Genomic DNA, 15362 nt, shown 5'->3' on the forward strand with positions numbered 1-15362 from the left:
TTCATTTGGATAAACCTACTTTATATAAGCTTCTTTCTCATAGAATTTTATATCAGGTTTGAATGTCATTACTGTACAAGAACCAAGCCAGCAGTAAACTACCTTTAGTCTGTAGTCTAGAATTTATAATCCTAAATAATGGAATAATAAACAGAAAATAATTAGATATTATAAACAAGTACTTACCCGAGAGAAGTCTTAACACCTACAGACACAATGAATTAGATATCCTTTTTAGAGAACCCATACTGATGTACACATTTGGGAACAGGAGGAGAGCGTAATATCTGTGTCTTGAACAAACCCTTTATGTGAAACTAGTTTAATTGGTGAAAGTGGTAGCTGTAATGCTCTAAGTATTAGAATACATTGAAGAGGACTTACTTTGGAACAATAACAGGAAACTGTATGAGTCTGAGTTTAGCATTCACTCAAGCCTGCCAGCAAAGGCATTGAACCAAGGGTCAATACGTTTTCTGTGACATTTTTTCAGAACAGTGCACAATTCTATTAGCGAATTAGCAAAACTTGCAAAACAGCAGTCAGTGATAAATCCCCACATATATATAGCTATGAAAGTGCAATTTATCACATATATCCTTTAATTTTCAGGATGACATGGTTTCCCACTATCTTCGCATTAAAGGCAGATTTGTACCATTTAAAAAACTGTTTTGTTATTTTTTTTCTTTATGAATAATAATCAACTGTTGAGTCGACATGTTTTTTTTTCTGCCAAGATATTATGCTAAATGTTAATTTACTAAAACACTGGATCTGTTTTCTATGGCTATATTCCATGCTTCTTAATTATAAAACAAATGTACTCTTGGATTTTTGGATATTACAGCAATGCATCAATTTCGCTTTGGATGTTAGTGTTGGCTTGTTCTGCAAATGGTAATCTTGGCAGCTTGAACTGAACTGAACGGCAATAAACAGATAATATATGAATAATTGCATAGAACTTTGGACCAATACATTTAAAAGATATATGAAGCCCGACTGGCAGCCTTCTTGGAAAAAAAGGACCATCTTGCTTGACTGCTTAATGTCTTTCTTGTTCAAATGTTAATGTCACCTCGCTTCTCCCAGGTGTCATTAATACACACCCCAGTGGTTAGCCACTGTAAATTACTTCATCCTTTTAGGAATATCTCTTTACCCTGTTTCTTTCCTCTGCGTTAATTGTACAACCATCTTAAATTGCATATGTCTCTTCCTGCTCTGAATAAGCACAGTTAGATCTATAAGGCAATTCCCATGAAATATTGATCATTCAGAAGAACACGCACACCTGCACACAAATATTGGCGTTAATAGTATCAGGATGCACATCATATAAAGCTCATCTGAAACATGCGGGCCATTTAATAAACAATCAGTATCCACTATTACTGCTCATCATTGATCGCTTCATTGCATTCAGTAAATACAGGAGCATGTCTATTAAATCGATCCCACACTCCAACTATCAACCTCAGTTTGATTTACCCTTTTTAACCTTTGGTTTGTTCTTACATGTGTTTATAGAGTGTTTTGTAGCTAACTAAGATCATTGTGGTGTTGGACTCACTCAACCATGTAGTAATGATATAGCTATTAGCACATATAGTTTCTTAGTCATAGTACTGTAGGTCATATGCAAAGAATTTTAAAAAAACCCTTTTTTGTGGAGCTAATGCTTTTTGCATATTCATTTGTATCTCGCCTGGACCTTTAGTTGTTTGTAGATTCAATGCTCATGAAAGGTAAGGCAGGCAGGCATCATGGCATCACAAGAGCTTCCTCATACAGCTCTGTGACTATAGCTCTGTCTCCAACAGAGAAAGCTGGATCACAACACTGATTTGATTTTCTGTAAGAACAGTAGCTAACAAGGGTTTTTATAACAGAGGGTATTAATTATGAAATGCCATTTCATCAAAATGTCATAAAGTATAAATTGACATACAGTAAGTTAATTATTCCTCTGTGATCCCTACAGCAACAACATCAATTATGAATTGACAGGGTCATGCTTTTTTGTCAAATGACACCACATTAAAGACACATTCTTACGTTTAGCATGCATACATTAGTGTAACAGAAATGAATGTATCTAACATTCATTGCATTGCGATGAAAGTGGTTTAGCATTTCTGAACATGTACTTTGCCAGCTTACTATGATCTTGTGTGTTATTCCTATAATTGCCAAGCCTTCTACTGCAAACTTGAATCAAACCCAATCTTACACACAGTACTGGCCAAAGACCTGCACTAGATCTTCACTGTATCTATACATTCTACCTAATGAATACTTACAAATGATGGAATTAGATTACATTACATAAATGATATTCTCTGTTGTAGAATATTCACTAAACAATAGTCTTACATATAGTGTAACTATAAATCAAAGTGTATAGGAAAGAATTATTGTTATTGGGGTTCTAAAATCCGTGGTTACTAAGGCCCTGTCCACACTATGCCTTTAAACCATATTAGTTGCATTTAATTAGGTTTAAAAGTGCTAAATAGGGTTTGCGTCCACACTATGCAGCATTTAGTACCGTACTCGAGAACCGGACTCGAGACCACCTCAGGAGGTAGTCTGTTTGAAATAAAATTAAGAGGACCAGAATTAGGCTCAGGCAAGATATGAAGGTAAAAACAAAGATTGTTTTGTAATTAACAGCTTTTTCTGAGTTTAATTATAAAACAGAATCAGCTGAATTTGTTTAAAGGGACTTCATCTGATTAAAAATAAAACCTGAAAACGTCAAGCCCTACTTGTGTGTATGTGTTCGGATTTACTTTTTCCCACAATACTTGTTATATTTCATTTATGCAATATGGACCTCTGTTAATAAGGGGCATAACACATTATTTTAAAATGAAATACAGTGCAGGGTGGGATACTATCGTATTAATTTCCACGGTTCGTTGCGCTGCTGGGAATTGTAACTGAACTGTTCTAATGGTGTGTGGACACAATAAGCCGGACTAACATGAAACGGTACTTCAGTGTGGACGCTTTGAGCTGGATTAATTAGAGCGGCTTCGAGTACGGTTCTCGAGATCAGTTATGTAGTGTGGACAGGGCCTAAGTTACCATCAGCCTCTGAAGCTTTGAAGCTATCTTGTTTGAGAATGCATTGGTTACACTTGACTATAAAGGTCATGATGTCTCAGGCATTTCAGTGGTATGAGTAACAGAACACTTGAAAAACAGTTACTCAAACCATCAGTATGTATGTATGTATGCATCTATCTATCTGTCTATCTATCTATCTATCTATCTATCATTTTGTATTATTCTGCACGTTTGGAAGAAGAAGAAGAAGAAGAAGAAGAAGAAGAATTTAGGACTGTAATGATTCAATAGCAGAATGAACATTTCATTTTTTTAATAGCATAGTATAATATGTGTGAATTGCAGTGGATAAAAACAGCATTGTCATTTTGCTTTGTAGAATAAATGTAATACAGAACAAACGTGCAGTGATGAGACTTTTTATTTTTTAATTGTTTAATGAAACCCACAGGCATCCCGAATGCAGATGCAGATATGTTAACAATATCTCTACAAGGATCCTACTTGCTCTCTAATAAAACGCATAACCCTCAAGCGCGGAGATAACGGCACAGGCACAAGACTGAAAGAATACCTCCCAGACTCGGTGACGTCACTGAAACCTACCCCCCCCCCCCCTCCTTCAACTATTTGGAAAAAAACTGGCGTTGAACAGTGTTTGAGATGAGCGGTACTGACTGAGGAGAGCAAGACTTGGAATGTCAGCCAAAGGTACTGTAGTGTGGTAAGATGAGGACTACTTGAACGCTTCTATTTCTTGTTATCAGTTGTAGTAGTATTAGTGTTGATGTTATCAGTTATATAAATTTTTGTTTTAACTAAATGCTAGTCGTTTTATTCATGTTATAGGTATGTTCATATTCCAGTGCTTAATACTTACTGTCCGTTATTTGTTAAAATGAAAATATGAGCTTGTTTTTGGGATTCCTGATTCGTGTATTTGTTTGTTTAGTATGCATTTATTTATATATGAACGTATCTTTAAAAAAAGTGCGTTTTAAATTTGTAATCAGCACTAGGCATTTTTCAAAGGCATAGTTTAAAAATGCATTTAAACAATTAGCATCCAAAAAGCAAGTTCAATTAAGAATCCTGTAGTATATTTTACAGTTTATTTGTTTTTCCTTTTTTTATGTATTTATGTATTTATGTATTTTTTTTAAATGTTTTTATGTGTTTTTACAGACATTATATTAACGTAAACCAAAGGGAAAAGTCCTACGCTGTACAACATAAAACTTTTGAGGAAAATAAATGAAACTTGCGGTTATCCAACCAGCATAAACACAGACCAAAAAAAAAAACATGGAGAATATATCAAGCCCAGATTATTCCAACAAATCCTGTGACCATCCGATGAACTACTGTGAGAACAACCGAACTGATGCTAATGAGACCGTAACAACAGAACAGTACTTCCACCCCGATTTCTATGTCCTTCTGCCCGTGATCTACTCCGTGATCTGTGCAGTTGGGCTCACCGGAAACACCGCTGTCATATATGTGATCCTTAAAGCTCCCAAAATGAAGACCGTCACTAATATGTTCATCCTGAACCTGGCCATTGCCGACGACCTCTTTACTCTGGTGCTGCCGATTAACATCGCTGAGCACCTTTTGCATTACTGGCCATTCGGCGAAGTGCTGTGCAAAGTAATCCTATCAATTGACCACTACAACATCTTCTCGAGCATCTACTTTCTGACGGTGATGAGCATCGATCGATACCTGGTGGTGCTCGCGACGGTGCAGTCCAAAACAATGCCACACCGCACCTACAGGGCGGCCAAAATAGTTAGCCTGTGCGTCTGGATCCTGGTGATCCTTATTGTCCTGCCTTTCACCGTCTTTGCTCGGGTCTTCACCATTACGGATGACCTGGACAGAAAGAGCTGTGTCTTGAGTTTCCCCAGCTCCGAGAGCTTTTGGTTCAAAGCCAGTCGGATATATACCCTGATTCTAGGCTTTGTCATTCCTGTTTCTACCATCTGCATCCTGTACACGATGATGCTTTACAAACTTAGAAATATGCGCTTGAACTCCAACGCGAAAGCCCTGGATAAAGCCAAGAAGAAGGTGACCATCATGGTCTTCATCGTCCTCGCAGTGTGTCTCTTCTGCTGGACCCCGTTTCATCTTAGCACAGTAGTAGCTCTGACCACGGACTTGCAGACCACTCCTTTGGTGATAGGGATATCGTACTTTATCACTAGTCTGAGTTATGCCAACTCTTGCTTGAATCCGTTCTTGTACGCTTTTCTAGACGACAGTTTTAGAAAAGCTTTTAAGAAAATGTTAGAATGTAGACCGGCTTAAAGAACGTGTGTGGCTGATTATATCCTCAATATATTTTAGAAAAAAATATACTACAGTATATTGTATATAATGACTATAATGGCTTTGATATATTTTGATATATTTTTTCAGACTGTGCCAAGTAAACGTAGTTCATATTCTTGATTTGTATCATTTTTTTTTCTCTTTTCTCAGACTTTCACACATTGGCTGTACTTTTTCTTTAAACTGTCGCTTTATATATTGGGTTTTGTCGCCCTCTTGTGTAAAATATTGGTACAGTACAACTATGAAAAGCAGCGGCATTCATGCATACATTTGTATCCGCAACTATTGTAATTGAATGACAACATTGAATGACAATATTTTTGTAAACATGTTGTACAAATGTAAATGTTAAAACATGGTGGGGAATAGTTAGACATACTGTACTTAAATTTGACAGTATTTTGTTTAATGAATTTAGTTATTGAATTTGGCCTTCAGTGTTTTAATACATAATATTTTAATATAATAAAACAGAAACATTAAATGTAAGTTATGAAACTACAGTTTAAGGTGTATAATTAAGGCGCTTTGGTATATGATATGCTTTTTGTTATTCTCTGTATTAATCAACATTGATTGATTGTGAATTTCTAGTTGCCAGTAATGTGCTTAAGATAGAAGGATTGTAGAAACTGATTATGTACACTTTTATTGATTACTGATTCCTTGATATATGTCTTTTTTAATATAAGATCATCAAGCACAGCATACACTTGCAGAAAATGTGGTGTAAAATGTGTACAAAGGTCCTTCAAATCACATTCATTACAGTACCTTCACATGCTAACTGCCAAATGCTGTATGTAAATTGTATGTCAATGTTTTTTTTTTTGTTTTTTTTTAATTAAAAACCCAATAAATCATATGTTGCACAAATTCTCTCAAGTTCAGTTTTTATTACAGTCAGTATAGTAGCTTAAGGCAGGCCTACACTGTGGTCTTTCAAACACAAACCAGCTGTACTGGAATAGAGGGATTATATATTATTTAAAAAAATCAACACGATCTTTGTGGTACACACAGACTGAGTGTTAAATGTTATGTACGTGAAAACAAAGAAGTGGCATTGACCTGACACTAATATACTGTATATAGTTTTTGAACAATGCGGCTAATTGAATTTCCGACATTTCCATTGGCTCCCACATTTTACTCTAAATCATACACATCACATCGCAGCAGCAGGGAGGTAACAAAACGCTTCTCCAGTACGACTGGATATGATTTATATCTGAGATTGGGTCATGTGAACACAATCCCTGCATGCAGTGCACGGGTCAGCAGAGCTAAGGACAGAAAAAATACAATTAAAATACAATACAAATAAAATAAACCATGACGGGGGCGAGAGCTAACGCCCTACAGCTGTCAAAAATATCATAGGATAAGTGTCGAGAGTTTCTTCCTATGCATTGGGACGCGGGATCTTTGCTCAGAAATCGTGACTGCCCGTCCATATAGGGACTGTCGGCATGCATGTCTTGCACTGTGCGTTGGCTGTGTTGCGCTGTGCTGTGCTGCGATGATCCGCGCCATTATTTAGCAAGGCATTTGTATCTCGTCTCATTATTTAGCAAGACATTTGTATCTCGTCTCTTCGCGTACCTGCAGTGAAAACTCCACTCGTTCGAATTTCTCGGGTTCGAACTGGATTTACTTAAATTATTTTCTGAAATAATACGGACGACCGACTGAATCAGACAATTGCACGGGAAGCGGTAGATGCGTGTGACTCTTGACTCTGCAAACATTTAAAATACTCGCCTATCGAGACTGATTCGTATACCATCAAATGTGGCACGTGGGGAATCGGACACTGAATATTTTTTTTGTTTCTAGTGCCTATTCAATGACATGGTGCAGAAAGACTGCACCGAAATCAGAGCAGTCGGGCGCCATGTAAGCATTTGCATTTGGTAAAGATCTTTAAATGAATTCTTAAGTTAAGGATCTGTCTATTGGAACACGGCTGAGCAATCCAGAGCAGAGGTGGGTGGGCTCCCGGAAGACAGAGATCAGCCCTGTTTCTTATCCACTCTGAAAATGCTTGGTGTCTGGCCAGTAGGGTTTGCTGTTGACCGATGAGGAGAATAAGTCCCTACTGGTTTCCCATCCCCACTCCTGGAAGCATCACAGCAAATGTGACGCCCCCTTTGGAGTACTCAGCAAAGTTCGGCCTCTTTACACAGCCTGAACGCGAACTGGTGCCGTCCAAGCTGTATGACTCATCCTGCACTCCCCACGGCAGCGCTTTAACTGGATGAGCCACTCAGGGACCCCCCTGATTAATAGCGTTTTGATACTCGACTGGCCTGTGATGTCAGAGAACAATAGTTCTTTGATTATTGACCGCTAGAGTAACTATTGGCTGTTTTTGGTCATGTGACACTGTTCTAACTAATAGGGTTGAGAGTTTCAGTCTAAAGGTTTAGTAACAGCACCTGTTTCTTGTTTTTATAAACATGGTGTATACTGTATGACCTTGAAATGAATTATAATGATTTAGCTCAGAACCTCGCCTTTACACATGTTTCCGTAAACCTAATTCCAAATCCATTATTATATTCCAATTCGGTTTTCAAGTTGTGCGGTACTAATTTCTATTACTAAAATATCCTCTCGAATCTTCCTGCAATCACAGTTCATTCGTTAGAGGGACATGTGATCTGTCTTCAACTGAATTTCAATAATGCACCACTTTTCTACAAACACTAGACTATGGAAGCAACCTTTGTCATTGCTGATATGCAAGTAGATCATATCCTTAGCATGGCCCATAAGTACAGTGTGAAAAAATTGAGAACATTATATACACCGCAAAATGCTGTAAAGGTGCTTTAACTAAATATAGTTACATAGTAGTTACCATTTACTAATATTTACTATTCTTTGAGGACGGGATACAATCCACACATGAACAGCATGCATTTAACACATTTATTTTAAGTACATGTGGTATATTAAGTAACAAAAAGTGTACAGTGTAGCTATAATGTAGTTGCTATATTCTTCTCTGTTTATTTTCTACCTGGATTCCCTGGACTAACATACATAAAATGATCATCTCTGTTGCACCACTTTGTTCATTTTATTTATTAATGTCAAGCAGTGTATTGATGACCTGTTTCCTAAAGACATAAGGGGTTACAGGTCTACTTATTAATAGTCTCAAGGATTCAGCTTCATTCTTCTCTTGCTCCGTGCTCCTCTTTACCTTTAAGCTCAAGTTAGTCACAAGTTGCAATGCATGACCTTTAGTAAACGCCTCAAGGGGCTCCCAGATGGAAGACTGTGAAGCTGCTGGAGCCTGAGAGATACTCAAGTGATAATCGATGCAGCTAGCAAAGACCTCCTTTCATAGTATTGAACTCTCTTTCAAACGTTGTATGCATTGTCGTTTTCTGACATGTGTTTTAAATAGTTGCCTTTTTGTAATGCATCAAGGTATAGGAATAAGAGAAGGGAGAGGAATGTCATTTATGTTATATGGACTCAATAGAAAACCTCATGCTGGGGTCCAGACCTAATAAAAGCTGTGCTCTTTGGGTGCAGGATGAGTCATACAAGAGTGGTTTGAATGCTCACACCAGTTTTCTGACAGTATATATATATATATATATATATATATATATATATATAGATATAGATATAGATATAGATATAGATATAGATATAGATATAGATATATAGATATATATATATAGATCACATGTATTCTTGGCAAATGTGACCATCACCTCCAGATTTCAATTTTTATAATTATTGGCTACTCAATGAGAAGCAGTAAAATTCACAGGACACCTGATGAGGAATGAATTACCCAAAACATTCATCTACTTGGGTTAGTTACTAATTCATGCCCTTTGATTTGCCTCAGAATAGTTTGCAGTACTGAATGCTCCATACACACCAGGTCCTTTCTACTACAGTAGGTGCCTCATTGTGAGGCAGCCCTCTATACTGAGGAATATGTTACAATGCAATAAGGTCATGGCTCCCATTTGCCCTAGAATGTCATTACTGTACCCTAGTATTCTCATTATAAGGCGCAACACAAATATGACTCCCAAGAAGAACATCATAAAGGGGGAGCTCAGTACATGTACCCTCAAATGTATTCTTTTTAAATCCGTAACCTGTAATAAGTCAAGCAGTCAGTCACCACTGTCTTCTGTATTGCCTCATGGGACCAGGGTCCTGTGTTTTTTTCTATATGATTTTTTGCTTGGTGCACCCTTTAATTCACAAATATTCTGTCAAAGCTCGTAAATGAAGGGTGATTTTGCCAATTATTATTATTATTATTATTATTATTATTATTATTATTATTATTATTATTATTATTATTTATTTCTTAGCAGACGCCCTTATCCAGGGCGACTTACAATTGTTACAAGTTATCACATTATACATTATTTCACATTATACAGATTAACTAAGAAAAACGGTCTTGACACTTTGAGGCTGAATGCATGCACTTCCAAACTCAATTTCATGACAGCAGATTGGAAATGACTCACAGTTCAATTAAAGAGTGCAGCCAGCTTAAAGAAACTAATTACAGAACTGAGCAAAACATCAATGTATGTTCTCTTTCTCATTGCAGGGTTCTGACAAAGCTTCTGCTGAATGCATTCTCAGATCTCAGCTGTTATGTTTCAAAGCTGCAGGCAGGTTCAGTTTTATATTAAAATATAATGTCTGTTTAATATACAGTAATACTGTCTTACGACCAAAGGAGTAGGGTGCACACTACATAGAGCAGCACAAGAAACCAGCATCTCACCACATTGTTCAAGAAATCAGCATCTCACCACATTGTTCAAGGAATCAGCATCTCATCATATTGCTCCATGTGTACTGATATCAGGAATATAATTACCAATAGCAAAAGAGTTCTGATATCAACAATTCTATTCTGGAAATAAAGAATACAATTACTCATATCAGAAACACAATTCTTGATTTAGAATTGCTGTTATCTCTTCTAAAGCTCCCGTTTGTCACTGGCATTTCTCTATTAAACTGTTTCTGTTAATGTAATTTAATTAATTATTTAATAAAAAATGTTTGAAGCTATTTTAGTTTTTTCTAAATAACGAAAGGCTTCATGACATAGCTCCTAGCACTGTGTGTGCATTATAGGGTATTGCTGCCCAGACTAATACAACTCATGGTAATGAGGCAAGTGTCCTTGACGCACCTGCTGCTACAAAGCGACTCCCGAAGAAGAATAGTCTGCCATCTTGTGGCCAACTTCCATAATGCACCTGCAAAAGTTATGATTAAACAAACTTTCATGAATTAAACGGATATTCTGCGTGAACAAAACAATAGGTGTGAACATTGACAGACACAGTAGTACTGAAAGGAAACTATCCTAAAATTAGACATGTTTCCGCAAGAATACTTGTTCAATGTATTTCATGTAACCTGTGTATTCTTTTCATGTGAGTATTATTTTGTGACTACATTTATACTCGAGAGCTGACTATAAGTATCAATATTTCATACATCAAAATGTTTAAGGTCGTAATTCCATACACTATTACACTGTATGAACTCATTACTGCAGTTGCTCTGAATTTCCAGCAGATGTCACTCGTGTGTGAGTTGAGGACATTCTCTCAGTTCCAATGAATATTTTTAGGAGTGACAAAAAGACACAGTATATATTTAATTTCAATTTACATTCCATTGAAAATATATATTTTTCATTTTCTTATGTCTCAGCTTGTATTAAACAGTTGATTTAGAGTATTACAACCCTCGTATATTTGACTGGAACACGGAAATCCAAACTCTTCCTGAGAAATATGAACATTGAAACAGCATTTGAGCGAAGGTGCCACTTGATAAACACCCTCATAAGGTCTTGTTTTCAAATGAACAAGTAAAGACACACAAGACAATACTATAGACCTCTGATACAAGCAACAGCATCACTAAGGAGAACATAAAGAATATGAACTGCTCACGTGACCTGTATACTGTATGCATGCCTTCTATATTGTAGCTGGGAATTTAAATATACAGTATGTTCTCCAATATTTTACAGGAAGGTCTTTCAGCCATGCCAGGTGAGGGGCCACCACAATGTTCATGAACATTCAATTGCTCTTCTGACTGGCAGGTGGCAGCAGGGTGGCATTACATTGCATTCAATGAACGTCTTGCTAATGGTCAATGCCAGCTAGATGCATGGCAAATACTACTACTACTACTAATAATAATGCTCTTAAAATTGATATATTTAAAATGATACTACTTAGACGTTAACACAATCATGCATTTTTCTTTTAGTTACAGATATATTCATATAGTTATACGAGGAGGCTGGTACAGTAAGGGCTTTTTCAATGGTTGATGTGCACAGCAGAATGGGGATTGGTCAGTGCAATTTATCAGCCTCCACTTTGAATTATTTACCATGCTCTCGACACACTAAATGCTGGCTTAGATGTCAGCCTTGGCATGCATTTCTTAGTTAAAATGAAGAGTCAGGCTCAATGGAGAAATTGCCAGGAGTACACTTACATTACCGACAAACTGACAGTAACCTATAAAGATGCTCTATTATAAACTGCCTCTAGGTGGCACTCTGAACATTCTGTCTTCCACTGCATCATTTATTAATCAGCTCAAAAATGAGCCAGCGAGAATGACGTTTTAAGAATAATGAATGCATCTGTCAAATACACTGTTGATAGATTTATAACGAATCTGTTTGGAATATTTCTACCCCAACAATCTAAATAGCTTCTCTTTGAGACTTTGATTGTACTTATTAGAAGCCTGCAGTCAAAGTCTACACTTCTGATCAGAAAAGTTGGGAAGAATATTCTGCATCTAGAATGAGTTCGAAGCGTACTTCGCATCGATAAACATTGCAAATGAAACCATCCGCAGATCAAAAGGACAGACTGGAGTGTAAAACGAACTAGTAGCCCTCACCTTTTGTCACTAAGTTAAGGGTCATTGTGCTAGTATTAGAAATACTGGGTAAAAGACTATACAGCAAAACCAAGTATTTGCAACCAAGATGCAGAACACAACAAAGGAAGAGCCCTGTTGTTTTCAGAGAACAATGAATGTGTGGAGCAGCAGCTACAACACTGTACAGTAATATATACGGTGCAAGGGACAACCCTCTGTGTCACTGAGCACAGTAACCTCTTCTCATCTCTACCATTTTTATTTATGCTGTGAAATACACAAAAATGGAAGAAACGCAAAAGTCAGATGGCTAATTCTCTCCTGGGCCAGGCTAAAATGGCTATTTTAAAGAGCAGGAAAAACAAAGTGAAGGGTGTCATTTACTAAACTGTTTTTTCACGTGATACTGTTAATATGATTACCTTTTTTATACAATGCAGTTATTTTGCTAAATAAAAATAATATTTTTTTTTTTTTAAACTTATACTCTAGCAACCACAGACCTCCTTCGTCTACCCCCCTTCTGTTGATAAACCTACGTCAGCAGTTATAGATTGTGCATCTCGGTTGATGGATGGCGTGGCTAAGCTGCTGAAAATCATTCGTTCTAGGAAGCCTGTCTTCACTGCTCTGTGGGATACTTGAAGGATGTGTCTGTCAATAGTCGTAGAATGTGTGTTCACTTTCAAGCACTGTCATTCATTCTATTGCAAGAGTATAAGCCCGTCTGAAATATCATTGAAATCAGTAGCAATGTGGCAAATCTTTAGATGCGCCCAGCTTCTAGTGGAAATAATATTATAAATATGCATGCTCACAGTCTTGTAGCCAGCTCAGACACCTGACGCTAAGTAACAGGTCAGTACACTCTCAATATTAACAGTGCTGACAGATCCTGTGTGTGTTAATTACATGGCTTGTTATGGTCTGCTCTGAATTACCATGTGATTAATGATATTCCAATCATAATAAATTATGCTCCACATGTCACATTTGTTGCATGGCTGGGTTTTTTTATTGCCCAATCCCAGCTAAAATGATAATTGAATTGGGACACCACCATATGCTTACCTCAGAAAAACGCATCTTAATCCGGAAGAATCCAGCCCTAACTCTGCATTGTGCTACCTGTGAAAAAGGATTGTCTCATTTCAGGAAAACAGGCACCAAACTAAAATGCAAAAATTAAACATGTTATAGGGGGTGCACATTGCATAACAGGGGCACAGTATACTCAGATTTTAGTTCTGTATATATAATCTACTGTGGTGTTTTATCAAGGGTTTGTCACAAGAAGTGTATGTTATCTAAGAGATGTGTGTTATCTAAGAGATGTGTGTTATCTAAGAGATGTGTGCTATCTAAGAGATGTGTGTTATCTAAGTGATGTGTGTTATCTAAGAGATGTGTGTTATCTAAGTGATGTGTGTTATCTAAGAGATGTGTGCTAAGAGATGTGTGCTATCTAAGAGGTGTGTGCTATCTAAGAGATGTGTGTTATCTAAGGGATGTGTGCTATCTAAGAGATGTGTGTTATACAAGTGATGCTATCCAAGGCTGCTTAGTTTGCTCTTTTTCTCAACTTACGTTTCATACGCTCAAGCCTGTAGATTCAGTTTTGAACAGGATTGATGTTAAAGAAGATCTATAACAGCCATTATGACATCTCAAACACCAGTGCTTCCAGCTTGGCTGTTTCTTCCATTGGGTCATCACATCTGTATTTCAGTGTTCAGTCAACTCCTCCAAGATGTTCGACAGAGATGACAAAAGAAGCAGGTGTTCCCTGGATTGCCTACCATATGTACAGTACATTGTTCTACGACTGCCTACTTTAGACCTTCATTTTAAAATGGCTTTGCCTTTCCAGTGACATTTCTATAGAAAGACTCCTGATTGCAGTTTACATCCCCATCAGCGGAATACTTTTAGTAAAAAGAGAGATTGTCACAGCACCACAATCTTTCAGCTTCAAAGTGCTTTCTTTCAAGCTTGTCTTGATATTCTCAGTAATTACCACCATTACTCCTTTGCTTTCATTCCACAGTGGAACGGCTTCAATTACAGACATGTAAAAGAATTGATAGCGCAGCGACCGGCAACTAAACTCTGTAATAATCTCTAAAAAAAAAAAAAATTACGCTTTTTTTAAAGGGCTGGGGGCCATGGGAAGCCCATTGGACGGAAGCTCGTGAAAAATGCAACACAGATATTAAAACCTGAGAGAGACACATGTTGTTTGGATGTCCAGAAAGAGTTTATGACGCAACACTGGTAATTCAGTAAAAAGAAAAATATATATACTTAGCAACACAACACAAATTGAGAGGTGATAGAGTTATTGATACAGTAGCCTTATCAAGGGACAATTGAAATGTGAATGAAACAACAAAATGCCATATTCTACAGTTCTAGACCTAATTATTATAAAAGTTGATATGCCATACATAAGTAGGCCTTAAGCCGAAGCCTTTACTGATGGTCACAGTTGTATACTTTCCTTAAACTCAATAGTGCCAGTATCAACGACAAGCTGTTTGCAAGGATCCAACAAACAGGCTGTCACAGCCAGGGTGACAGTACAGATTTCCATTAGGAGCCGACACATGGGGAACTCAGTGTGAGTGTAATAGACATTAGGGCAGGCCGCTAGATAATATCAAGTGTACAAGGATACAACAGTTTTCGTTTTGGATCAAATCGGAGCCAAAGTCAAGATTATCGAGGGGAGACAGTTGTCACCAAGTAGTCTCGATGCATCCCCTAGCTTTAATGCTGAGGGATTTGGTCTTTCCTTGCTTTAAGGTCCAGTTTTTTTTAATAGAAAGTGTAGTGCTGCTTACAAATCAGTCATTCCTCTCGCCGACACGCTGCTGACCTTATGGACTTTTTATAATGCTTGTTTATCCAAACTGCACTGCGTTGTGCTGTAGAAGAATAACAGGATATGGAATGCCAGAGAGATTCCACTTGTCATAAATAAGAAGGTAATATAAAGGAGAGCA

At 37.2% G+C, this 15362-nt stretch overlaps 1 protein-coding gene across 2 annotated transcripts; it reads left to right on the top strand.

Annotated features, from left to right (window-relative positions):
- The first annotated feature begins 3727 nt into the window (after positions 1–3727).
- Positions 3728–6286, top strand: LOC117433806 (neuropeptides B/W receptor type 2-like). Of its 2 annotated transcripts, none has more exons than XM_034056229.3 (2): positions 3728–3802; positions 4264–6286. In XM_034056229.3, the coding sequence occupies exon 2, from the start codon at positions 4384–4386 to the stop codon at positions 5392–5394; it is 1011 nt and encodes a 336-aa protein (XP_033912120.3). In that variant the 5' UTR covers positions 3728–3802; positions 4264–4383; the 3' UTR covers positions 5395–6286. The 2 variants fall into 2 exon arrangements, with proteins under 2 accessions (XP_033912120.3, XP_033912126.3); XM_034056235.3 differs by having other exon boundaries at positions 3735–3789.
- Positions 6287–15362: the final 9076 nt, after the last annotated feature.

The sequence above is a fragment of the Acipenser ruthenus genome, chromosome 29 (assembly GCF_902713425.1).
Source record: "Acipenser ruthenus chromosome 29, fAciRut3.2 maternal haplotype, whole genome shotgun sequence".
Classification (NCBI taxonomy): domain Eukaryota; kingdom Metazoa; phylum Chordata; class Actinopteri; order Acipenseriformes; family Acipenseridae; genus Acipenser; species Acipenser ruthenus.

Coding starts and splice junctions, on each gene's coding strand:
- LOC117433806 (XM_034056229.3), top strand. CDS start 4,384: ATGGAGAATATATCAAGCCCAGATTATTCCAACAAATCCTGTGACCAT.